Source organism: Merops nubicus, unplaced genomic scaffold (genome assembly GCF_000691845.1).
Source record: "Merops nubicus isolate BGI_N331 unplaced genomic scaffold, ASM69184v1 scaffold24919, whole genome shotgun sequence".
Taxonomy (NCBI): Eukaryota; Metazoa; Chordata; class Aves; order Coraciiformes; family Meropidae; genus Merops; species Merops nubicus.
Genome location: NW_008632011.1, coordinates 20212 through 45360, shown reverse-complemented (window position 1 = coordinate 45360; position 25149 = coordinate 20212). Strand labels below are relative to the sequence as shown.

The window sequence follows — 25149 nt, the reverse complement described above, 5'->3', positions numbered from 1 at the left end:
AATACTGTTCTACGATCCCTCCTTTGCAGCAGGCTCAGGCCTCGGGCGCCCTGAGCTCTCCACCTCCCACTGTCATGGTACCTGTGGGAGTTTTAAAGCATCCTGGAGCAGAAGGTCAGAGTATTTCTTTTTTCTTTTCAATTTCCCTGTAGTAAGAATTTGGAAAGAATGCCTTCATTCCAGATACCCTGGTTAATGCCAGCTGTGATATTCCTGCCCTCAGCAGGGACATCAGGTTTTTAAGGACAAGTAAACTCTTCTCAGCAGATGTGTTTATGCATGATGCTGCCATAGGGAGTGCACTGGTGATGTCTTAAATCCCTTCCAGTCCCCATTTCTCCCTTTGTGTTCCTGTGCACTCAATTTTTTCAGTCAATGTTGTTGTGAGATCTTAAATCCTGGGGTGTTTTTATGTTCTCTCTAGTGGCTCAACCTAGAGAACAAAGGCGTGTTTGGTTTGCTGACGGGATATTACCTAATGGAGAAGTTGCTGATGCAGCAAAACTGACAGTGGCTGGGACAACTTCCACAGGAGCCTTAGCAGTGTCTCATGATCCATCAAAGCCCGTGACCAATAACACTTTATCAGCAGAAGTAAGGAAGTGTTGCACTACCCACTGCTCCAAACACCACACTTGCTTTGGTCAGGGATAGTATATTAGCTTCTGTGGGGATTTCAGGAAGACTGATGGAAGAAATCTGTTGAGGCTTGTCTTCCTATGTTGTGTAGCAAGTGTCCTCACTTACTTTAATGTGGCAGAGTGCTGAAACAACCATATATTTTGAACTGAATAGACTGTTAAGGGGCAAAGCACTAAGCAACATCTGAAGTCTGTTTGCTAGGTGGCAAATGTTTGGCTGTGCAGCCTGTGTATGAAGGATGTTCATGTAATGCATGCTTTAAAAAAGCTGAGTTGTGGTCAGCAAGGAGTTTGAAACAGTAAGATTGTCACAGCATGAAGCAGAAGAATAGTTTGACACCTCTCATGAAACGATGTATGCAAGAAAGCACAGATACAATCTAACTGTATTAAATCCACCATACCCCATGGGAGTCAAACTGAGACTTTGCAAAAAGTTCAGATGGCCATAGGTACGTTTAGACTTTGTAAAAAAACTGGGCATGTGTGGTGCTAGAGAGGGGCAATGCAGTCCCTGTGTAAGCAGGCTTCTTGGTAATAGCTCACACACAGGAGTCATCACATGATCAGCTCTTGTTAAAGAGCCAAATTACTTGGTGCTTCTGGTTCTCCAGTAGACACAGATTCCTTCACCTACATCTGGTAGTCTAGTCAGCTGGCTCTTACATTTTCATCATCATTACTTTTGTAATTTTGGCCTCTCTTGTTGTTTGTTTCTTGTAGACTGATAATGCTTCTGTATTCTCGGGAAACATAACTCAGGTTGGCAGCCCTGTTGGCAGTGCAATGAATCTAATTCCTGAAGATGGTCTTCCTCCAATTCTCATCTCCACTGGAGTAAAAGGAGGTGAGGAAATAATCTGGCAGTTAGCTTTTATGCTTACCAGTTGCAATTAACCTAATAGTTACTGTGTTTATTTTAAAAACAAGATGCTGGCAGTATGCAGAATATTTGAAGAAATTCACAGGAGGTACTCAGGGTTAAAGGTTGTGACACCCATTTGCAGCACTGATCCTTAGGAGCATCCAGGAAGAACCCCATCTTGCAATGAAATTACTGTAAGAACTAAAACATAAAGCAAAAAGAAAATTAACTTCAGTCCAGAAATATGTGCTAATATCTTCACTAATCGGACTGTGGGGAATGTTTCACATAGAGATATATTTTAATTAGCTTTATGAATATTCATGCTTCCCTTCTCTGAAATTCTCTTGGAACATCCTCTCAGTCTGAGGCATCCCAGTGTACTGCATTCAACAGCACTATTGCACATCTTGGCCCACAGTAAAGCTTTTAGTAATTTTAATGTTTCCTACCAGAGCATCCAAATGGAAGAGGGAGTCAGAAAATTATAAGCTAATTGCTAAAAGATTAGAAAAAAATATCTGTTTATCTGACAATTGTTTTCCACAGTCTGATTCATGACGTCCTTTAATACATTCCTGGGATTACCTTAATTTTTAATCTTTGATTTTTTGTATTCCTGTTAAATATTTTGCTGATACAGTGCACTTCTAACATAAAGTTGGAAGGAAGCTTTTATTTCAGGATAGTATCAAAACCAAAATGTGAGCAGCATTTGATTTTAAAACAAATCCGTTCCATCCTGTGTTAGCTGTTAGAGTGGGTGCCTGATTATTCAGTCTCCTCCACAAAAAAAGGAGTGAAACTACAATGTGCCTTTCATCTTTTATATAGCTCACCTCACATAAATCGTATTTCGTATGCTAAGCTGATGTTGTTTCATACGCTGTCACAGACTGTATTTTCTTTGAAGCATTTTACTTCTGATATTGTAATTCTGTTTAAAAAGATTCCAAAAAAATTTTTTTTTTCACATTAGAAAGTGAAATTACCTTTCTTTACAGATAATTTGGAGCTGGAAAGGTAATACATTTCTTTCAAAATCTGTTTGCATCACTGTAGCTATATTTTGTTAAAGCCTAAGTGCAGAGAAGATTTTAATCACGTGGATGAAAGCATTTAATTTGCTAGTCATCTGAGTCTAATCATACAGGGACACTACAGACATCTTTGAAGCTTCATGTTGAGATCCATTTGACACTGGATTTAGACCTTCTATGATTTATTAAAAATGTTGGTTTATGTGGTGTTTCCATCATTATTATTGTCCTAGTAGCTGTTGCACAGGAAGTGTAAGTTATGTGACACAGGGGTAGACCACGTCTCAGTGTCTGTAGTCCAGGACTGATGCTGCACTTTTTCTAAAGGATGTACAGGGGTTATGCACATAAATGCTGTTAGAGCTTGAAAATACCAGTCTAGGAAACAATCAATCAAACCAGAAATACTTGTTTTCTTTAGAAAGTCATAAAAGCAAAAAGCACCAGAATTTGGGTGATCTGATTATAGAGTACTATACCAGTAAGCTAAAGACTTCACCATGTGTTAATTTCTTTCTTAGACTATGCTGTAGAAGAGAGACCTTCTCAGATCTCTGTCATGCAGCAGCTGGAAGATGGTGGCCCTGACCCTCTTGTATTTGTTTTAAATGCTAACTTGCTGTCCATGGTAAAAATAGTAAATTGTAAGTTTTTATTATTAAATAAGGCTTGGGGTATGAGATGGGAAATGTTATGTATGTTATTAGCAGGAACAGCATTTTGGTAGTATAGTCTCTGAAAATGTGTGTGGATTGAAAATTTTGTACTTAGCCATATTAAGTTAAATTACTATAAGCTCTTTTCTGGTGATTTAGACATCAGTACAGATACTTTTGTGTGGAAAATATAAACTAGACTGATACCTCCAGTTTAAGGTTTGGAGGTTCATGTTTCTCATCCAGGTAGGTAGGGCAAGGTATTTTATCACTCATTCTTCCTTGGGTTGCTGGATGAAAGATTTTATATCAATTATTTAGTATGCTCAACAAATGAATTGTGAGCTTGGAGCATGTGCCATCACTAACATTCATGTGAAGCAGAACCACAAAATGATGTCTCAGGAAAACACCTGACATCCAGTTATCCATCATAGGGGAGATGCTGCTGTCAGGATGATGAGCTGCACAGCCAACAGCCTGACCTTTTCTTGGGTTCCTTCATTCCCATTTAAGTCCTGTCCTTTAATTTGGATACAGAAACTGCTAAAAAGTCTGTTCTGTGGTATTAATCCCAAAAATCACACCAGGAGCTGTGATGCTCTGGCTCTTCCTTAGCTATAAACTGGGTGTTACTGATCTGCTTTTGTTTTGGATGTTCTTGCTTGCAGGGTAACAGATTTAGAATGTGATTTGTCTGGGGTGACAGGTACCACAACGAGATGCTGTAAAACTGATTGTGGGAAGAGCTTCTTCCTCTAGTGGAATTCAGGCACGTTTTATGAAATTCTGATTTCTGGTCAACGTTTTCCTCTCTGCAGATGTGAACAGGAAGTGCTGGTGTTTCACTACAAAAGGCATGCATGCGGTGGGGCAGTCAGAGATAGTCATTCTCTTGCAGTGTTTGCCTGATGAGAAGTGTTTGCCTAAGGATATCTTTAACCATTTTGTGCAAGTTTACCGGGATGCCTTAGCAGGTAGGAATGTTTTCTGTTAAAAATGGTTTGAATAGCTTATCATACTGGGTCAGATAATCACGTTTTCCTTATTTAGCAAATGGCTCTTCTTGTATAAAATAATATAAAAAGATAATAAGGATCAAAGATGACAGGAGGATGATTTGTTATTGGTTATTAGTATCCAGTGTTTATTCATCTTACCAAAGAAATGTATTAATGAGCTGCCGGTAACCTGGGAAGTGCCCCAGAGATCTTCCAGCTTTCCTATGCGTGCCAGCAGAACAAAGAAATTTGGGCTCTGAAGGCCCTGAATAGACTATTACAGCAGTGGAGCAGGAGGACTCTGCCTGTGACAGCTTGGTGTTCAGCAGCCACTGCTGAGTGTCTGCGCTGGCTGATTCTGCTGGGTGTTGGGGTAAGGATTTCAATACTGCTAACGTATCTGCAATTAGTGCTGTGCTTCATTTAGCAGTGAGTGTAGTAGAATACTTAGCAGGGCTCATGGGTACACTAATGACATTCCTTCTAATATTTTTTTTTTTTCAGCTTGAAGTCAGGGTGGCTGTTTTAAAGATACAAAAAGAAAATTTTGAGAATCCTTGTGGATAGTGTGTTAAATATCCCCAAACCAAGTAGTTCAGAAATGATCCTTGAATTCGGAATTTGAGTATCTCAATTGCAAAATTGTGTTATGTAAACCTTGATGTGTTTTACATTTGTTTAGGAAATGGGCTTCCACTTTTAGCTATTGTTGGACCTTAGGATTAAAAAATTGTTGCTCAAGGAGAAGTGCAAGTATTTGGTTCCATGTATTAGAAAATTAAGCTAGTCTTCCAGAGGCGAAAATGGAGCACATTAAGGTTATATACTGAGAACACATTTACAAAGGGCTCTGCATATCATTTGCAATGCCTTTGGAGTGACTGAATCCAACATTTCAATAAAATAATGAAAAAGATCTTTGTTCCCTAAAATGTCTTGATCCGGCAAAGGTCGGCTTGTGCAGAGAGGTTGCCAGGTTCAGAATGTACTGTTATCACAGGTCATAATGGATCTCCTGTGCACTGGGAACAAATACCTTTCCAAACCTCTCTTAATTTGCAGTGCTTTGTCCCCTAATTATGGTTTTTCAGAGGCAGATAGATAGGAAAAATTGCCTGCATATGTGTGTGTATCTATAAGTATATTGCAGATATAAATCCGGCTTGGTGTGTATATTGCAATGAAGTTCTGTATGATTACACTACAGAAATGCATAATTTATAACTCCTACATAATGTATTTGGAATTATTTTTATAGTGCTGTATTGGTAGTAATTTGATATCCTACAGTTGCACTGGTGCAGAGAGCTGCTTACTATTGTACAATTCTTAATCAGAAACCAAGTTCTGCTGTTTAAGAATTCCACTGTGTGATGTTCTTTGGTAGGATTTGCTCTGTGTTGTACTTCAGACATGTAGTAGAAATAGGCATACACCTTGAGTTGTTGTGTAATACCAATCTGCACGGAGGGTTTTGCAGGACATAGCACCCTGATAAATTCCCATAGCATTTTGTGATGCACTTTCTCTCCATCCAGCCTTTTTTCTTTCCAAGTCATGTGTTTGACAGGGACAAGTCAAACATGTCTGATTCACATGTCTGCAACTCTGGCTGTTTTAAATGTTATTCAGCCAGAGAGAGAGAGTATGATGCTATAGAGGTTTCAGTTTGGTGGTTGTAATCCCTTAGAAGTGATCAGCAGCTTGCACACTGTTGGTGATGGAGCCATGCTTCCAAAATTGTTCACTTCAGAGGTACTGCACCTCTCCTGGCCAGTGGATGATAGACATTTAGAGTAAACAAGAATTCCCATTAGAAGTTAGACTCTGTTGAAAACCCTGCCTTGCAGCTTCATTTTTCATTATATAATATACTGGTTTAAATTTTTTTTTTTTTGCCGTCAGGAAATTGAAATATATTGTGTGGATGTTTCTCATTTATCATCTTTAGTAAATGTTTTCTTAAAAATGATCATAAAATAAAAAGACATAGGTTTTTTTATTGGAATGGAAACAAGAATTACTGTCAGTGATGCTGACTATGTTTTGAAGTGATTTTGGGTTTCTTGGGTTGCTTTTTTTTTTCAGATGAAATATACATCATTCCCCTTGCGTTTATTGAATTAAAACCCATATCTATAGCAATTTATTTTTTCATGAGTCACATTTATTTACTGGCTCTTCTTGCTCAAGCTTGAATTCTGCATTCAAGCCCAGAAGCACAAACTTGTGTGTACTCATGTCTCCTCCCAGACGTTTCTGCTTTTCTCAGGGGATCACTTGTTTCTTGGGGTCAAATCCTGTCCTTGGTGCTAGGTGTTGCTGTCAGCCATTTGCAGGGTATGGTTCTAGCACGTGCAGGCAGTGGCAGCAGAGCCCAGGCCTCAGACCTGCAGGCAGGAACATTTAGTCTGACCACACTCAGGGCTTTGCAGCTTGTCCTCCAGATTCCTCTCCTGTTTCATCACAGGTAAGGTGCCAGGCTGGTGCAGCATCACCCTGAACCTTCATTAGTTTTGCTACTGGAAGTTCTCAAGTTATGGTGTGGTGTTAGGACTGTATAACTGTAAAACGACTAAGAGATTTTGAAGGAAAAATGGCATTTTTTACTGTAAGTTGTGGGCATGTGAGTTTTAATAAATTGTGAAGTTGTTAATGAAGGTTAATCAGCGTTCAGTGCCCATCACTATTTTTCCCCTGGCCTCTCTGTCATCAAGCTCCTTGCTGTGTTGCTTTTCTTGTTCTGAAATTGAAAGCTAATGATTTCTGCTGTGGTTGTAGTAGTTGTACTGTTGTAGTAGTAATCCCATGATTATCCTTGTCTGTTGGCTATAAGCCTGGCAGGAGGTCTAGTGAATGGAAAAATGAGAACTTCTGTCCGTCTGAATGGGTACTTTGAGGCAGTTGGATGTGTTAATATAGAGCTGCCAGATATGTCCCAGTGCATCAGCTCTTTGGTAGAATACAATAAATGCTACTGTGACTTTTGTAGTGAAAATGCAAATCTGGCAACTGATTGAAATGGCTTTGGGATCACCCTGGGATTGGGGATATTCTGAGTGAGAGTGACTCCATCTCAGTCGGTTTTGTGTGGTTTTTTTTTTTTTGCCCAGCCTGGTTTTAATTGAATAAGGTAGTAGCTCATACAGAATAGATCTGTAAAGAAGCCCATGTAGATGAACAGAGAACAGATTAACTGAGTGAATAATACACCCCTGCAACTGTAATGTGGAAAGATGAGTACAAAACCAAACTGATCATATAAAGTGTGAGTGATTGGAAGACTGCCACAGAATAGTTTGAGGACGTTTTGGATGCTACCAGCATGCTGCTGCTACTCAGTGATAGCAAGAGACATAATACTTCATTTAATAATGTGAGTTGTTTGCAAATTACTTGGTGCTGTGTTTCAATAAAAAGATGCTGAGCATGGTCAGAACTTTGAATGTTGAGTTTCATGTGTTTTTTCTCAGTGTTGGCCTATGCTACAGATGCGTTGTGCCATTCATGTTCTTTTGTCTGTCTTTTTGTGGCTCTTGGTGTGGTAGCAACTGGGTCTGTATTGCTTTTCCAAAGAGTATGTGCTCATGTGCTCTTGAAGAAATTCCATCTGGCAAGATTGTTCCCAGGTGAATATTCCTTTGAATCTGTGGTTGCAGAACTTGGAAGGCTTGGGTTTTTGGGATGCTGGCAGAAGGTGTGGGACTTGGCAGTTCTTGGTTGTTGCTGATGACAGTGGAGTGAGGCCGGGCAGATGCAGCTAACGTGCCCAAGCCATATGTATATGATTCCCTGAGACTGGACTTTTTGGCTTGGGACTAGCCAAAAGAAGCAGGCATTAGGGATTTTAACCTCACTGGTTTTGGCAAAAGCACCTATATTCTTCTGTATTCTTCTACATTCTAATATGCTTCACCACATATTGAGGGCAACGAACAAATGCAGGAATATGTTTTTCTTTACATTTCATGGTATAAATAGTCCAGAAGGGATTGCCCAACTGATGTGCAAAGTACATTGCTCATCAGGGGAAGATACCTAAGTGAAGAATTCAAATTAGCATGGATCATGACTGAAGAGAAAAAAACGTCAGTGGATAAAAGCATGTTTTTTAAAAGGACTTCATAGAGCTGTTTAGGATTTAAAGTCAAGGGTAACCCAGCATAACTGAGAAGAGGCTAAGTACTGACCTCCTGCAGAGCTGCTTTAGATGCATCATGCACTCTTAAAACACTTCCTAACTAATGTCAGTTGTCTGTTGTCAGGTGCTGGAACTTAATGTTAGGAAAGGCACCTTTCTGTTCACTCTGAGATTACCTCTTTAGAAAGGAAGTTGTTGGGTTTTTGTAAACTAAATTACATGCTTTTAAGATGGATAGATTTTGTTTGGATGGCTTTTCTAATAGCTATCCTTTCTCTACAAGCTTCTAAAACAGAGTTCTACGCTTAAAATGCATTAACAGTGCAGTGGATTGGGTTTGACCATGTGAGGCTGGTAAGAGCAGCTTAGCAGTGGGGCCCTGACTGGGAACTACCTTCAGAGATGTGACAGGAAAGGCTGACAACCCCTGGTTGGAGCAGAAATGTTTGTGAGCCAAGCCTAAAGCCCAATAAGGCTTTTTGACTTGGGTTGCTGCTTGAAACGGGCACTAGAGAGGTGAGCAGGAAAACACTTGATTCTTGGCATGCTCTGCACATAGCAGGCTCTCGCGTGCTCTTGTAAATAATGAATTGCACCACAACTTCTTAATCCCCAATGTTTGTCCTCTTAATGCTGGTGCCCTACTGGAGCTTGTACTGTTGGAGCTGCATGTGTCAAAGGGAGTCATTTATAACACTGTGGTTTATGGTAGCAAAGTGCTGAACAGCAGAGTTGCTGATTCCACTCTGAGGGATTTTTTCATGTTTCTGTTGGCTGAAAAACTTCTTGTTGAGGCATCCCAAGCGTGTGAGCCTTGAAGCTCCATCTCCTGAAATGGAAAAAATAAGTGGTCATCCTCTTCTGCTGCAGCACTGGGCATCAGTCACAAGTGGAAGTGCCTGATTGCTTTGTCACCCCAGTGGGCAGTGTCACACGTCTCGGCACTGTCCTACAGCCTCACTGTGCCTAGCCTCTGCCACACAGAAAATACCTCAGAATTCAGTTCCCTTCAGCTGTTCAAATGCTTCATATGTTTTAAGTTTAGAAAGGATTATTATGGTCATGTTGTTGGAATCAAGAAGCTCACCAAGCAATTTTAATATCAGGCCTGTAGGTTCTGTTTGGATAAGAACAGATGGAAAGGGAAAAAGGAAGTATAAATTAAGAAGAGGAGTTTGGTGAGGGTAGGTGGGAACTGTAAAAGCAAACGAGTGGAGTTGAGATAGAAAGGTGCCAGCAGCTATTTTAGATGAGAGAAAATCTCCATGAGCACCAATGGATACATCAGTTTGTGCTCACTAGCAGGGTGCCTGAGCTGGTGCATTAGCAGTGTGTTCCCTGAGCAGGCAGTAGGGCCATGGTACAGGCTGGCAGAGAAACACATTTGCACATGGGCAGGATCAATGCCTGAGCAGCTGACAGCGTTGGACGTGGCTCTTCTAATCATGCTGGTCCTTCGGTTTGACGAGTGGCTACTTCTCATCAAGTGTGCTCAGCTGAGCATTACAGAAGTTGTAGCCACTGGAAGAGTTCTGGAATCTGATCTGGGTTGATGTGCCTGTCTGTAAAATTACAAATCGGCTTCACAGGGCAGTGGCAAGCTACAGATGATCCTCACTCTGCCAAGGGGTGCCTGGGCTGCCAAAGCCTGCCACATTTGAACAGAAAATTTCAGAACACAGTCTGTGCAGCACCTCGTGAGTAGAGGAAAAAAGAATTCACTACGGTGCCCACAGATTTAAATAGCAAGGAAAACCCCTGAACTGTGTGGTTAGTTGTGGTATAAAAGGATATAAAAGGAGCCTTTTGTTTACAGACCTGCCAGTAGCTATATTTAAAGCTGGAGGTCCTAGGATCCTGTGTGAAGGAGGCAATACTCAGTGGTGATTGTACCAAGGTGGTCTGGAGGGATGCAGAGTAGCATGGCCACATCCCCAGAGTGGAATAGCTGTTTTATTCTGATGCTGGCACTGGCTTCATGGGGAGTTGCTAGGACCTGGGACTTGCATAGGGGTTCAGTGTAAAAGAGAGAATTGAAGGGCCTCACTGGTTAACTTTTCCATTGCTGCCTAAAACTGTACCTACTGTATTATTTTTTCTTGCATTCCTAAGTGCCTGTCTGTGATTTTTAGGCTGTTTTGCAGTATAAAATTGGAGATCATACTCGTGTTACTGAGGAGGTCAAAGTTGCACTCCTGTGACTCATGTTTTTACTTTCTTAAAACATCGTGTTCTTGTGACTGTGTGTGTCTCTTGTGTGTAAAAGGGAGAAACTCTAGTTACTGTCCAGCTTTGAGTTAAAATATAAACACTCCATTATGAGGTGCTGGAGAAGGAGCAGAAACTCCTACTTAGCAGTCTCTGCCTGCAGGTGGGAAAGCCTGGAATTACTGCAGAAGCCCAGGGGGCCTTCATGAGTGCCTCAAACCCATGCGATTCCTCCTGAGCTGTGTGATCAAGCACACTGTGCTCTCTGAAATTACTTGTGTTTTTCTTTGTGAATTAATATTCTCATCTTCCTATGGAGAATTGCCATCAGCTGTTCTGTACATTATTTGCATGATGTTGTTGTTTGATAAAAGGAATCACACCATGGCTCTTCGCTTCGCTGTTAAACGCTGCGTTGGATGCTATAATAATCTAATCAACATTCAGATTCATTCAGCCATCCCAGTGTAAATGTTTTTTTGAAATTAAGAGCATCAAAGAGTAAGAATGTGAGTAAAAATTAGTGATGTTTCTCCCCTGTCTCTCTCAGTTGTGTTTTACATTAAGGATACTAATTAAATAAACTCTCTTTTGTGTAATTTTTACAATGACCCAGATATGTCTGAGCAGGCACCCTAGTGGTTTGCCTAAATGGAAGGACAACTAGTGGGCATTCATTGTTTTACCAGATCCACATGTCCCCTTGAATTGCAGCTGGATCTAAAAGTTTAGCTCAGTCAACAGCAGCTTCTGTGCTGGAAACCCCTTGGATATCTGGAAGACACTGAAAACACCCTTTCTTTAGGTGCTTTTGTAGTGCTAGGGGGAGATTGCAGCAATACTGGCCTGAGCTATCATTCCTCTTCCGTGGCTACCCCTGGGATGCATTGTCCCACCATGTTCCACCTCAACATGAGGAAGAACTTCTTTACTGTAAGGGTTCCAGAGCACTGGAACAGGCTCCCCAGGGAGGTTGTGGAGTCTCCTTCCTTGGAGACTTTTAAGACCCGTCTGGATGCGTTCCTGTGCCACCTGCCCTAGGCTAGATGGTCCTGCTCTGGCAGGGGGGTTGGACTCGATGGTCTCTGGAGGTCCCTTCCAACCCCTGACATTCTGTGATCCCCTCTGTTACACTGCTTCTACTGCTTGAACCAGGCAGCTCCCAGCAATGCCCGAGGCCAGGCTCCCTCCCTGCTCCCCCAGGAGAGGTGGCAGGTTGGTGGCTGTGTCTGTTGCTGCCCTGGTAACATTTGCAGGCATGGCTTGCTCAGTCAGGTGTAGTTATGTGAGTATGTTCCTACAAAACTGACTTCCTGCTAGTGGTAGTTACTAAGTACAAGGATTACTAAAGGTGGAGCTTACACCTTGGCTTTGGTGGCTGTAGTCTACAGCAGTTACTCCATAGCAGCTTACACAACTTTGTGCAGGAGGTAACCTGAGCCCTGTGTGCAGCAAATCATTGTTGTTGTGTGGTTAATAGACAGTAATGCTTCAGGAAGCATAAGCGAGTTTAAAATGGATTTGTTTCTCCCTTCTGAAAAACTCTTTAAATTCTTGATACAGCCTCAACCTAGTGAAGTAACGAGCATTTTTGTTCATAGGTAACGTTGTTGGCAACCTGGGACACTCCTTTTTCAGCCAGAGCTTCCTTGGAAGCAAAGAACACGGAGGGTTCTTGTACGTTGCAGCCACGTATCAGTCCCTGCAAGACCTGGTGCTCCCAACCCCCCCGTACTTGTTTGGCATCCTCATTCAGAAGTGGGAGACTCCCTGGGCAAAAGTGTTCCCCATTCGGCTGATGCTGAGGCTTGGAGCTGAATACAGACGTAAGTAACGTGTTCTTCTGGCTGCAGGCGTTTCTGCAGGAGGATAGATTCTGCTTTAGAGCACATGCAGCCCTAAATCGTTACCTGTCAAAAAGCCACAGAAGCTTAAACAGGCAGGAAACGTTGTGTTTCATCCCCACATGGTGTCCAGCTGTACTGAGGTGGGGTTATCACCCACAGCCTTTTTACTGCTGCACTGGCTGATCAGGGAGATTTTTGTGGTCACAAATCTCGTTCTGAGCAGCTGTTTGTAGTTCACTTGGTGACCTGAAAGAGAGTTATGTGCAGAACGAGTCTGGTAGAGCTGGTGTAGTTAGGACAAAGGAGAGCCTTTGAGATGTTCAGCTCTTTCCATGCTGAAATCAAAGAGCATTTGCTTTTGGTTTTTGAAACCATGTTCATTTTCCAGAGAATAACAGTGTGTGTGCAGGGGTGACTGAGGTGCCAGTCTGTTGCAAAACTTCTGTTGCAACTAGTAACACATAGGCTGGAGAGAGTACTTTAACCAACAAAATCTTAGCTGTTAGCATGAAATTATCATAAAGTTATGATCAACTCTTTTTCAAAAGACATTTGCCATCACTGGAGCAAAGAGATTACTGGAAATCTGTCCACCACGAGGGGCCAAAAATTTGGTGTCTTGCTTGTCTGCTGTATTAATCAGCACACCCTGTAAATCTGAATTACTGTGAAAATGAAAATTACTTGTTAATTTTTGTTCAGAATTATATAACAAAATGTGTTCTAAAATGTACTTTATAGGGATTTGTAAATTTAATTTGTGATGTTTAGGGAGCATTGCTAATTTTTCATAAAGTACCTATGTTATTGGAAAGGATAAAGGAAATCCTCAAAATTTGCCTCTTGAGGATGAGGGCGGCAGGTTAAACTGATCCAAAGAAACATCAGTGTTAAAGATGTGTAAGATTTTGTGTGTATCCCTGAGTTTAAGTAGTCTATTTATTCTCATCAACATTTAGAAAAACAAAAGAAAAGATGCACATATTTTGGATGTGACATCTGTTTTTGAGCAGGGAAACAAAAGGTTTGATGTTCACAAACAGAAGCGCCTGCTCTGAGTATGTTCGTTGGGAGGCTGAGTTTTGAGTCATTTCTGTGGCTGTGCTTTGGATTTAGGCATGTTCACTTGTTCTGTGACAGTTGTGACTGCAGGTCACTTCCTCAGTCCCCTCTCAGAAGGGGCTGCATTTATGTCCCAGGCCTCCTTGGATACATCCTCTTTTTGGTGCAATTACTAGATTTCAGCCCTTTGTCCAGTACCGCTGCATGTGCAGCAGATCAGATGCGGGAGTCACTCCAGGCTGCTAGATGTGCAGAAAACATCTGCTGATCATCTGCAGAGGAACCATACAGCTCAGGCTGGGGGAACTGTGTGCCTGGGATGTAGCTGGGCTGCTGTATGCAGCCAGGGTGGCAGACACAGGGAACTCAGCACTCCTGGGTGCCTCGGGACACTGCATGGTGTGTGTGGAGGAGCTGTGATGCTTCCCAGATACCATCACTGTGCAGAAGCTGGAGCTGATTTCTATCAGGAAATCTTGCTGATGTTATTCAAGCTTCCTGAACATTTTGCAGCCCCTTCTGACTACGCTGGGAACTGTGGAGACGTGTGGCATTTTGGGAAACGAGAGTTTGCCTGAGGATAGTTCAGGAGCCTTCCTTCAAATATGCATTTAGAAAAGCTTGGCATTACGTGTGACTGCATGAGTCATGTTCCAGACCTGATTATGGCTTCTGCTGCAACATCATGTCATGCAGCCAGATCCATACACTACACTTGTAAAACATCCATGGTGCAATTCTAAGTATGGCTAAGTCAGCCAAGGAATGCAGATATTTTCCATTGCTGACATACCGTAAATGTCCTTTTAATTGTGTTTGACATACTTATGTAGAGAATATGCCACCTTCTTATGAAATCATGAAAACAGGAAGTGAAATAATCTGTGTTACCACTTGAATGTCACATATGGCAGCCACAGAAGCTAAAGGCTTATTGATGCTACACTGGAGAGCAGCAGGATGGTCATAAAAAAGAAAAGCAGCCTGAAAAGCCTAAAAAAGGTAGTCTGAGAACAGCTTTTAGAAAGAGCGTGCAGATCTCTAGGTTCAGGCTTGCAGTGTGGCACTTGTAAGCATTCCACATAATTATCTTTGTTTCTAGCGTGGTGGGAAGGAGCCATGACACACACGAAAGGTGCATTATAGTGTTAAACCCTTCTTCCCTTTTCCTTCTTAAACTCTGGTCTTCTTCCCAGTCTCTTCTTACGCCGCTGCTCCCCATATTCAGCTGAGGAGTTTGTAGGCGAGTCTGTTTCTGCAGAATCTCAGCATGTGAGTTTCAATCTGACCTTTTCTGTTTCCTTTTGTCCTAGTTTATCCCTGCCCACTTTTCAGCGTCAGGTTTCGCAAGCCCTTGTTTGGAGAGACCGGACACACGATTATGAACCTTCTTGCAGTAAGTGCTGAGACCTGGGTGGGAGTGGATCAGTGTGGGGAGACCTGTACTCCTGCTGCACATAGCAGCTGGCAGGCTTAGAAGATGGCAAGAGGAAATAGTGGGTGTTTAGGTGAATTTACCTGCTGTGACCAATATTGGGTGTTAGCTTTCAACAACAGGGTGAATTGTAACGAGGTGCCCAAATCGACATCCAAAACCTGGCTGGCTGTGAGTGGCTGGGTCTAGAAACAAGTGCATTACTTGCTCACATTCCTTCCTCACAAGCTCTGGGTCCTCACAGCATGCAGTCACAGCTCTCTGGTTATACTCAGTGCTTCAACTGAAGCAAAGTTACCAGCTCTCCCTACTTCACTCATATTTTCAGTATAGAAAATTCTCTTTGATGCATGACTTAATCTCACTGCTAGAAAAACGAATAAATCTATCCAGTGATGTAACACAACACAGAGAGCAATTTTTTTACTTAGAGTGATGACATGCAAGGCTGGAGAATATTAATTCTGATATAAGAAAATCAGTGAAATGACTTAACAGTTCAGGATGATGGTTTTTTCATTTGTGTACTTCCATTATGTGGGTTAAAAGCTATGATGTTTCTATCCCTCCCTGCCTTTTATCCACTGATTACAATTATTTCAACAGGCTAACTAAGAGTCATTTAGAATAGTTATGAAGCCTACAGTGTTAATGATGATGATTGTGCCTAACTTTAAAAAACTTGTTTTAATTGCCAGGACTTCAGAAATTACCAGTACACACTGCCTGTGGTCCAAGGTTTAGTGGTTGATATGGAAGTCAGAAAAACCAGCATCAAAATTCCTAGCAACAGATATAATGAGGTAATCTTATAAGAAATACATGTGTACAGTTTCTTTGTGGTGGCAGGACCTGGGATCTGAAGGAATTTTATTCACTCCCACTAGGGAAAACTGCCTCAAAAGCAAATGATAAATGCATAATGCACACATCTTTTGGAAGTGAATGAGGGTGGCTTCACAGGAAGAATGCAATTTAATTTAGTATTAATCAAAGTCTTAAAACTTTTTCCTTGAGTTTTTTGAACTGATTACATAAAAGGTGTAATACTAGTTTAATTTGAGCAAATAAGTTGACAGACTTTATACCTGAGGTAAACTAGGAGGAAAAAGTGCATTAGCTGTTCTCATCTATATTGTGTATGCATACTCAAAGCAGTTATTAGTACTTGTTGGATTGCTGTCTGTTTTATGTGAAATTTCCCTCAACATCTTTTATACTCAATTTCTGGTGTGAGAAAATCAGTCAGTGTCTTTGGGACTTAGTGCTGTTGAGAAAGCCCAGTGAGATTGTACTGGAACATTAATGAAAGAGAGCAATGGAAAAGGTGATTAAGTTTGTGTTTTGTCTGAAGAGTAGGGGAGGTAACTTGGTATTTTGAAACCAGTCAGCAGTTGGGGTGAGAGCAAAGCTCCTGCACAAAACGGTATTTACATGTAAAAGTTCTTGTAATGTCAGAGCAGAGTACAGCTTTATCTCAAGAGAGAATTTGCTTGCTAGGAGCACTTGAGTAAAATAGTGAAAATAAAGAAATAAATTGGGGGGAAAAAAACAGGAAAAAATGTTCTTACATGAAGTCTGAGAAGGGTGAACCTGATGAAGCAAGAAGATAAAAGGTCTGTTAAAAGGTGTATCAATTATTGATGCAGTTGTGAGAAAAAGGGATAGGTCAGTAAAGTCTGCATGAATTAAATTGGGGCTGGCACAGAAGATGCAGGTCAGTGTTGGCTGTGCCTGGCATTTGCAGGTCTTCCCTTCAGCCTCTGCTGGGCACTGCACTAAGCTGGGCTGCCAGGAAATTCCCCTGTGAGGCAGCTTAGCAAAATCCCTGTGCTGGAGTTCTCTCCCCAGTGTGAAGCAAGGATCCAACTTTTTAAATGGAGAAAGTGTAATTTATTTAACATTATCTCTTGCAATCCAGTGGAAAGGGTGAATTACTAGAAACTTTTCATCGGCGTTTAGTGTGAATTAAGATGAATTAAACCACATGACCTGTACTTTTTTCACCATGTAAAGCAGTATTTAATTAGAAAAGACTGTCACTCAAATTATGAAGTGAAAAACTCATTTTAAATCTCAGGCACAGATTAAATGTGGAGAACTCAGACTGTAATGAATAGACCTTAATATTTTTTTTTCTATTAAATACTTATTTTTTCTTAAAATTGACTTAACTATCACTAAGTTGTAGATAATTTAGTTGCCTGTTCAGCCCCTTAGCAAAGGTGACTGTCAGTTTTAAGTCAGTTGCCTTGTGACACAGCACAGTTGCCATGTCCAGTTGTTTCTTGCTATGCTAAAAGCAACTACTGGGCTCCAGAGGTGGCTGCTGTTGAGCTAGAATCTTGTTTCTGCTGCATGACTTGATAAACTAGATAATGAAATCCACTGTTGTCTGATGCAAAATCTTAATTAAGTTTCCTGCCCAAACATTACACCTGTGCACGTTTGTCAATAGTGAGCATCAGCTAATGTTCCTGACCCTATAATTAAGGTTGTATGTCAGATGGAGAGAGACAAGTCTGTTGTGTGTAGTGTGCAGGCTGATCAGCTCCAGGAAGCAGAGGATGGCAGTACAAGTGCTGTGAAAAGATATCATCTAATTCAGCATTTTCCTTCGCATCAGGATCTTCATGGGGGTGAGGAGAGGAGGGTGGTGTGTAATTTAATTTGCCTTTTTTTTTCTTTTTTTTTTTTTCTTTGAAGCAAACATGTAATTTTGGGGGTTGAAACAAATTCCAGACATAGGTGACTCCCTCATTTTTCATTTGGATCAGAAATCTCATAGCCTGAGCCTCCGTGAAGAGGAAAAGAGGACAAAAGGAAAGAAGCTCTATAGTTTGTAAGAATATTTTGTTAAGGCATATAACTAGGCGTATGTTAGATGATAATCAGCAAAGCTGAAGTGCAGATAAATCACAAACGTTTTTGGAGGCCTCCTTTGCAGAGAACTAAAATAATTTCTGGATGTCTGTGATTCAGATCTGTTTTAAAAGTCTTCAGATGGGAACACTGATCCCAGTTTCACCAGTTCATGCAGGTGGAGCACAGAGACACTGAAGTCTTGGTGTCTGGTCATGGCAGAACCAGCATTAAATGGCACAAGCCCGAGTGCCAGTCCAGCTCTGAACTAAGGAGACAGCATTTATGATTTATGTCATAAGCAACTGTAGATGTGTAAATAAGCCAGATGTTTCCTACCAATGTTTTTCTATTTTTTTTTTCCCCTGTGGATTTATTGTTTTAAAAGAGCAGGAGATAATAACTTTTGTAACCTTTATAGCTCAGCTATCCCTTATACCATTTATTTTAATTACATGAAAGGTGGCACTGGGTGGTGTAAGACCTGAACTCTCTTTTCAGAAGCAGTTGATGGTTCTGAGTGCTGAAAGCTGACATGAGAATATGAGCCCTGTTGAGAAGCTTGCTCTGTCCAGTTCAGCTGTCCAAGAATCACCTGTTTGCGGTACTGCTGGATGAACTGGGCACAGACAGTAAACCTTTTTGTTTGCAGATGATGAAAGCCATGAACAAGTCCAACGAGCATGTTCTAGCAGGGGGAGCGTGCTTCAATGAGAAAGCAGACTCACACCTGGTGTGTGTGCAGAACGACGACGGGAACTACCAGACACAGGCCATCAGCATCCACAATCAGCCACGGAAGGGTGAGGACGGGGGTGCACTGGGGGCCCTTCCCTCCCAGGGCCCTGCACGTGGCTTTGTGAGTCCCTCAGAACCGGGCTCGTCTGCGTTTCACTGAGCTTCTGGTAGGCAATCAAAGAGCTCTGGCTGCTGGTGTGGCTGAGGGGGTGGCTTTAGGAGTGAGAGACACAACACAAGGAGTAGTCACAGGCTGCTCTCTCTGCCCTTTCTCCCCTCCGTGCTCCGTTCCCCTGGCAGGATCCGTGAGCTCGGCTGTGAGGGGCTCACTCTGCAGCTTGCATCCTGTGTACAGGCCACATCACACTTCTCTGGGACAGTGGTGCTGTTCTGAATTTGTCTGAGAGGTCTTCTAGCAACTTCATACATCAAGCAGACATGAAAAAAAGCACATAACAGCTCTCTGGGTTGTAAATATGGCAATACTCCTTGCACAAGACTGCTCAGGACTGTGACCTCTCCAGAGGTCACAGTGCTGTAACTGGGTTAGGCAACACCTCCAACTTAATCATGAGAGCAGTTCTAGAGACTGCAAGTGAGGCTGTGGTTGCCTGTGCTTGACCTAAACTACATGAAAGGAGGAAGATAAGATTTAGTATGAGAGAAAGGTAAACATGACTAACCAACAGCAGCAGCATTCTAATAATGCATCCTCAAGAAACTCCTCATTTTCACCTCATTCAGACCATCTGATTTCCAAGCTTTATTTTTGCCAGAGTCATAGGCTGAAAGGCTGGAGCAACAGTGTGCTGAGTATGTAAACGTTGTGGTTTGGGGGGGAAATTTCTGGTAAAGACATTGACACTATCTCCAAATGAGAACAAGCAAGACAAAGGCCAACTTTTGTGTTTTGCAGGTATCCCCAGTCACTCCAGTGAGTATACTGGCATGGGATGTCACTCAAGACCAATGGTCTTATCTGACTTGTGTTCATTGTGCATATGGAACTAGGAATTTCAGGATGCTTTGTGGTCATTTAAGAGAATTTTACTTTAAATCAGATGTCTTTGAGCTGTGGCCTTCCCAGTGGATTGTTGTTCCAGTGTGATCCATAAACAGCTCGCTCTCAGTCTTTGCCAGCTGTGTGGGAACATTTAGAAGTTAAATATGTACTTGGTTACCCAAAATTATCAGTCCTGAAACGTAGAGGTGTGCAGGGGGAGAGAGGGAGTAGTGACATGTGAGCACTGACTAAGGCTGATAAAAACTATTGTCCAGTTTAGGAAGTGACTGGGTGATTTCCCTTCCACGTCCAAGCCTGTGATGTGTGTTAAAGTCAACACAGTTCCAGGCAGCACTTTTCCCATTTTAGGTCAGTGACCTCTCTGGGGACAGGGCTGTGAGACCCGAGTCCCAGTAAGGCATTATTTTGATGGAAGCCTCTCCCTAAATCACTCCTCGTGTTGTTGTTGCAGTGACTGGTGCCAGCTTCTTCGTGTTCAGTGGAGCTTTAAAATCCTCTTCAGGCTACCTTGCCAAATCCAGTATAGTAGAAGGTAAGAACTGAAGCCCTTGCTTAAAGCTCACTGCTCCCCTCTCTGCCTGGCTCGGCTCTGTGGGTGTTGGGGCTCTGCTGTTACGCCTCGGGCGCTGGAATCAGGCTGCTGCTTCCACGTTATCCTACTTCTTAGCCAAAAAAAAAAACCCCATTTCCTTTAATGAGCAGTAACTTGTCCAGGTACTGTACAACGGGGACATGAGGAGGTGAGGGTGAGCTGGGAAATAGCTGGCTTGTGAGCCTGTGATCAGCTCACTGCTCTGGGCTGAATGAGGAAATGGTGAGCCGAGGAAGCATGGAAGGTGTAATCCACCGCCCTGGAGAGGAAGCCCTGCTAAACTTACTCTCTTCCCAAATAGCTCTGCATTATGCAAGCTTATGAATGTGCCTTGTTTACGTGCGTGTATGTGGGCAGATGAGAACATGGCAAGTCGAGACTGTTGAGCTGGTACCTCTGTGGTTTTGTTTGTTCTTCTTTTAGCAGTTGGTGGATCACAGAAATAAACGCCGACTGCGCACGCTGGATTGGGAGCGGTTATGGCTCGTTAGCTGAGCTACAGCTCTTTGTAGTCTGACCTCACCACAGATGTGACAGAGCAGGCAGCAGTGTTTTAAGTGTGCTCCTTGCAGCCTGTGAGATAAGCAAGCTGCCAGTGTGTGCAGTCAGCACAGCTCTGCTCACGAGCAGCAGCCCCTTGAGCTGTGCCAGCGTGAGAGCTTGCAGCTGTACGAGCGTGCAGGCTGTGGGCGAGTGGTCACCCAGGGCTGAGGAGCAGCCAGCTCACTGGAAGTCAGTATATGTAGGTCATTATACCATTTTCTAGGTCTAAATTGGTGATTTTGTGCAAAACAGAAGTACTGGTGGATTTAGGGAGGGAGTCTGTACACTGGGGAAGTATATCATTCCCGAGTTATTTCTGCAGCAATTCAGACTGGTGCGATCCAATTTCTGTGCCTTCTGCCCTTGTCAGGCAAGCATTGACTTCTCTGAGCTCTTGCTGCTGGGACACTGATTTCAGAGCCAGCAGAGGAGACCGCTGGCTGGAGAGGGGCTCACACAGGGTTTCTGAAGGCTCCCTGGGGCAGGTGTCGAGTTTTGAGGCAAGCTAAACTAATGATGTGGCCACGGCTATAGCTGACTTCAGCTGGTAGATGGTCCTCACGTTATCCTTGTGTTGTCCCCCTTTCCCAGTGCTCATCGGTGCCACCTCTGAGAATCTGAGAGTTCAGGAATGGTCTCAGGTGGCATTGCTGCCCATGACTCATGAATCAATGTTTAACCTTTCTGTTGCAAAAATTTCTCTTCTGATACAGGCTCTGTTCAGTGTAGCTTATCTTGGCTCATGAGGATTTCTTGGTTCCCTAGATGGAGTAATGGTCCAGATAACTGCTGAGAACATGGACTCTTTGAGGCAGGCCTTGAGAGAAATGAAAGACTTCACCATCACTTGTGGCAAAGTGGATGCTGAAGATCCTCAGGAACATGTTCATATTCAGTGGGTAGAAGATGATAAAAACTTTAATAAGGGGTAAGTAGTGATTTGCTTGACATAGAACGGTGACTGTTTGACTGTATTTGTTAAAAATTTTAATTGATCTTAATAAGGTGCATGAGTCTTCAAATCAATAAGAATTACAAGTGTGTGCCTCTATTTTGAATGATAAGACGTAATTAAATGTAATGAAAATGGAACTGAGATACCAGAGCTTTGGGGCATCAATTTAGAAAGTTGTCAGAGCTATGGATTTTTTGCCATTGCTCATCTCCAGTTATTGGAAACCACTGATCTGTCTCCAGCGCTCCGTGCTGAACCCTGCATATTGTGGTCACTTAGCACTCTGGCTGCTTACTTTGCATTAAACAGTGCTGGAAATAAAATTGCTGACCATCAAGTATATTTGGACTCTGCTAGCTAGACCAAAAGAAAGGTGTGTGTGGCAGCTTGAAGTACCTGTGGCAAAGTGCTGTTGTGTTGGGTGCAGTGTTGAAGGGCTCGGTATCTAGGCAGAAGGCTATTTCTGTAGTCTCAGGCTCCCTAGGTCAGTCTTAGGTTCTGTAATTAAATTCTGGGCTGTGCAAGAAGTGGTTCAGGTGTTGCTGGCCTACACTGAGGTTACAAACGAATAAAAATCAAATCCATGTAAAATGCCTCATTACTGCGTTAGCACCTTCTGAGAGCTGAGCTCTGGCCTGACCCTGAAAAACCTGCAGGAGGGTCCTTCCCTGAGCAGGGAGGGTAGGAGCTGCAGGGGACAGCAGGGAGCACGCTGCCTCTTGGCTGCACAGCCTGGGAGGAGCCCATTCCCAAAAGGGTGCTCACTGTGAAGCTCCAGGCCCAGCACCACTGTCACAACTGGCAGGTTGTTGCAGTCTCAATGCTGGCGCAGGAGCTTTTGGCTTCGGTTGAGGAGGGGCCTGTGGGTTTTGTTTTATTTATAACCCTCTCTTGTCCCTCTGGGCGGGGAGGAGGTTGTGGATATCCTGACCCGGTGCCCTCTGATAGCGGACCACGACAGAGTCGTATTCAAGATCTCTGGTTTTGGCACCCCGAGAGCTGCCTTCGGGTTCCCTTCTGAGGCTAATTTTGGCCTACGTGCCGTGGAGCTGCTGTGCAGCAGCTGTTGAAGCTGCAGAACGCTCAGTTAGGCAGAAACCCGCAGCCAGACCACTGGAGGATTCGGGTGCAGCAGAGCAGCAGCCCCTGCATCCTGACACAGTTCTTTTGCAGCCGTCTCTGTTCGGCTCCTGTCCCTGCTAAGCTGGCACGTGCCCTTTTCCCTCCCTTTTGCAGAGTTGTAAGCCCTATTGATGGCAAATCCATGGAGTCTATAACAAGCGTGAAGATCTTCCACGGCTCGGAGTACAAGGCCAACGGGAAGGTCATTCGGTGGACAGAGGTGAGTCCCTCACACTGAGCTGCACAGGACCCAGCACTGGGCACTTTGGGCTTTGCAGCTGCCACCCAGTCTTCCTCCACCTGCTCTCCCCACTTCACAAAACTAAAGCAGCAAGTTCTTCAGTCACATGGAAAATTCACTATTATTTAAATCTTTCTTTTGAAGTTTTTTTTTCCCTCCCATAAGGTGGCTTGGCTGATTATCCCTGAACTGCTGCTACTTCTTTAAGTCTCCTTTTGTAAAAAGTTTAAATGATTTCCCAGTAACCTTATCTTCTAGAAAAGCCAAGTGTTACCTTTTGCATTAACCCTTTCCTTCAGGTGTTTTTCCTGGAAAATGATGAGCAACATAACGACCCAGCTGATCACAGCAGACTGACAGAAAATGTAGCAAAGGCCTTCTGTTTAGCACTCTGTCCTCACCTCAAACTGTTGAAAGAAGATGGAATGACTAAACTTGGGCTGCGTGTTACACTCGACTCGGATCAAGTAAGTCTGGAATAGTTTTGGTTTATTTGGGGGATTTTTCCTTTGCTTCTTCCCCAAAAAGGCGAAACATACCACCACTTTGTTCACCAAGAGAATGGCTGAAGTACCAACAGCAGATGCTAACCCAGTGGTGCTACCCGTTTTTTGGTGTTTTGGGCCACCTGCTGAAATTGGACAGCTCGTGCCGAGCCTGAATTAACACAGGCCTGACCCCCACGTGCCACTAGCAGTGCCCGCTCTGCAGTCAGACCTGTGGGGTGCAGGCCTGTGCCCGTGCTCAGGGGAGACTCCAGGCTGGCCTTTCACCCAAGGCCACAGACAGGAGTGTCAAACGTGCTCTTGGAGCCCAGAGCACGGCTCACAGCGGCCGGGAGGGCCCCTGGGGAGCGCTGCAGAGGCTGTGAGCAGAGCCCAGGGTCTCCTGGCAGGACAGCTGCCCTTGCCACCCAGCAGCTCCTGCTGTCAGACAGCTTCTGAATGCTGCCCGACCTACTCTGATCACGCAGGGCACGGTTCCTGCCCATCTCCATGAGCTGCTCTGACACAGCAGTAGGAAAAAAGAGGCTAGTTTTGGCTAGGCAGCCACTGGGAATGGGGAGAAGAGAAAAAAGACAAGTGGAAAAGCTGCTTTAATCCCCACTAGATCCAGGTGAAGTGCCCAGCTGCTCCAGGCAGAGGCTGCAGCCGCTCCTCCTGCCCAGCACTTCCCTTACTGCTGCCCACTGGATCGCAGCCTTGTGTCCTGCTCTCTGTAAAACCCACTCTTTGTGTTTTTTAGGTTGGTTATCAAGCTGGGAGCAATGGACAGCCACTGCCCTCTCAGTACATGAATGACCTGGACAGTGCCTTAGTGCCGGTGATTCATGGAGGGGCATGTCAGTTGAGTGAGGGGCCAGTCATAATGGAGCTCATCTTTTATATTCTGGAAAACATCTCATAAGAGGACTTCATTTTCTGTTCAGACCTGTTCCAGCAGCAGTTGTATCTGAATCATTTGCACTTTAAAACTGGAAAATTAAGCTTTTGTTAACACTATGGGGGGTGGGGGGGAGGGAGGCGGGAGGGACAGTTGTTCCATAATTCTAAATCTTCTATGCATTGTCAACAACCAGAGGATCAGGGCAGCTTCTATACTACAACATGGCTATGCTATCCTTGCAGCTAATACACTTCTGTTACTGTTTAGACAAACGCTCATGTTTAAAGACTTAACAGTCCTGTACTCTAAATGCTCAAACGGGTGCAAAGATCACGGGGGCGTAAATAAAAAGTGAAACTCCAATCTTGTACTGTTTGTAGATGGACCGTGTGAGAACCGACGCTCGAGCCCTCCACTGACCTCATCACAATGCCCTCGGTGGTTATTCTGTAGACATTAAAAAGTAACGTTTACATTATTTTGACCAGATTATTGGTTGAAATGCGCTTGGAGTAGCCCTTGAGAGCTATGGAGAGATTCCCTAGCCATAACTGCACTGGTGTTTGTGGCCAGCCGAGGCGAGGGCAGGCGCTGCTCTGAGCTGCAGTTCTGTGTGTGCATAGTAGGCTAGTTTCTTTTTTTTCCTTTATTTACTGTAAAACCCTCTCACCTCGGCAGATCTCTGTACTCTCCTAGAAAAAAAACAACTCTGCTATTCTGTACTTTGTTTACAAATGCGTATGAAGCAGAGGAAATATTAGCCCTCAAGTGCAGTTCTATCTCATCCCTC

At 43.3% G+C, this 25149-nt stretch overlaps 1 protein-coding gene across 1 annotated transcript in view; it reads left to right on the top strand.

Moving 5' to 3' along the window:
- The window catches only part of LOC103780148 (zinc finger FYVE domain-containing protein 9-like), a gene marked incomplete at its 5' end in the record, with an annotated part of 24779 nt that extends 80 nt beyond the window's left edge, over positions 1–24699 (top strand). Inside the window, 14 exon segments of the mRNA XM_008947798.1 lie at positions 1–114; positions 425–594; positions 1365–1488; positions 3068–3190; positions 4024–4179; positions 12154–12378; positions 14775–14857; positions 15595–15699; positions 18411–18561; positions 19972–20052; positions 21421–21583; positions 22847–22952; positions 23273–23440; positions 24219–24699. The exon segment at positions 1–114 is cut by the window's left edge and continues 13 nt beyond it. Of these exon segments, the coding sequence (XP_008946046.1) occupies positions 1–114; positions 425–594; positions 1365–1488; positions 3068–3190; positions 4024–4179; positions 12154–12378; positions 14775–14857; positions 15595–15699; positions 18411–18561; positions 19972–20052; positions 21421–21583; positions 22847–22952; positions 23273–23440; positions 24219–24380 (1931 nt within the window).
- Positions 24700–25149: the final 450 nt, after the last annotated feature.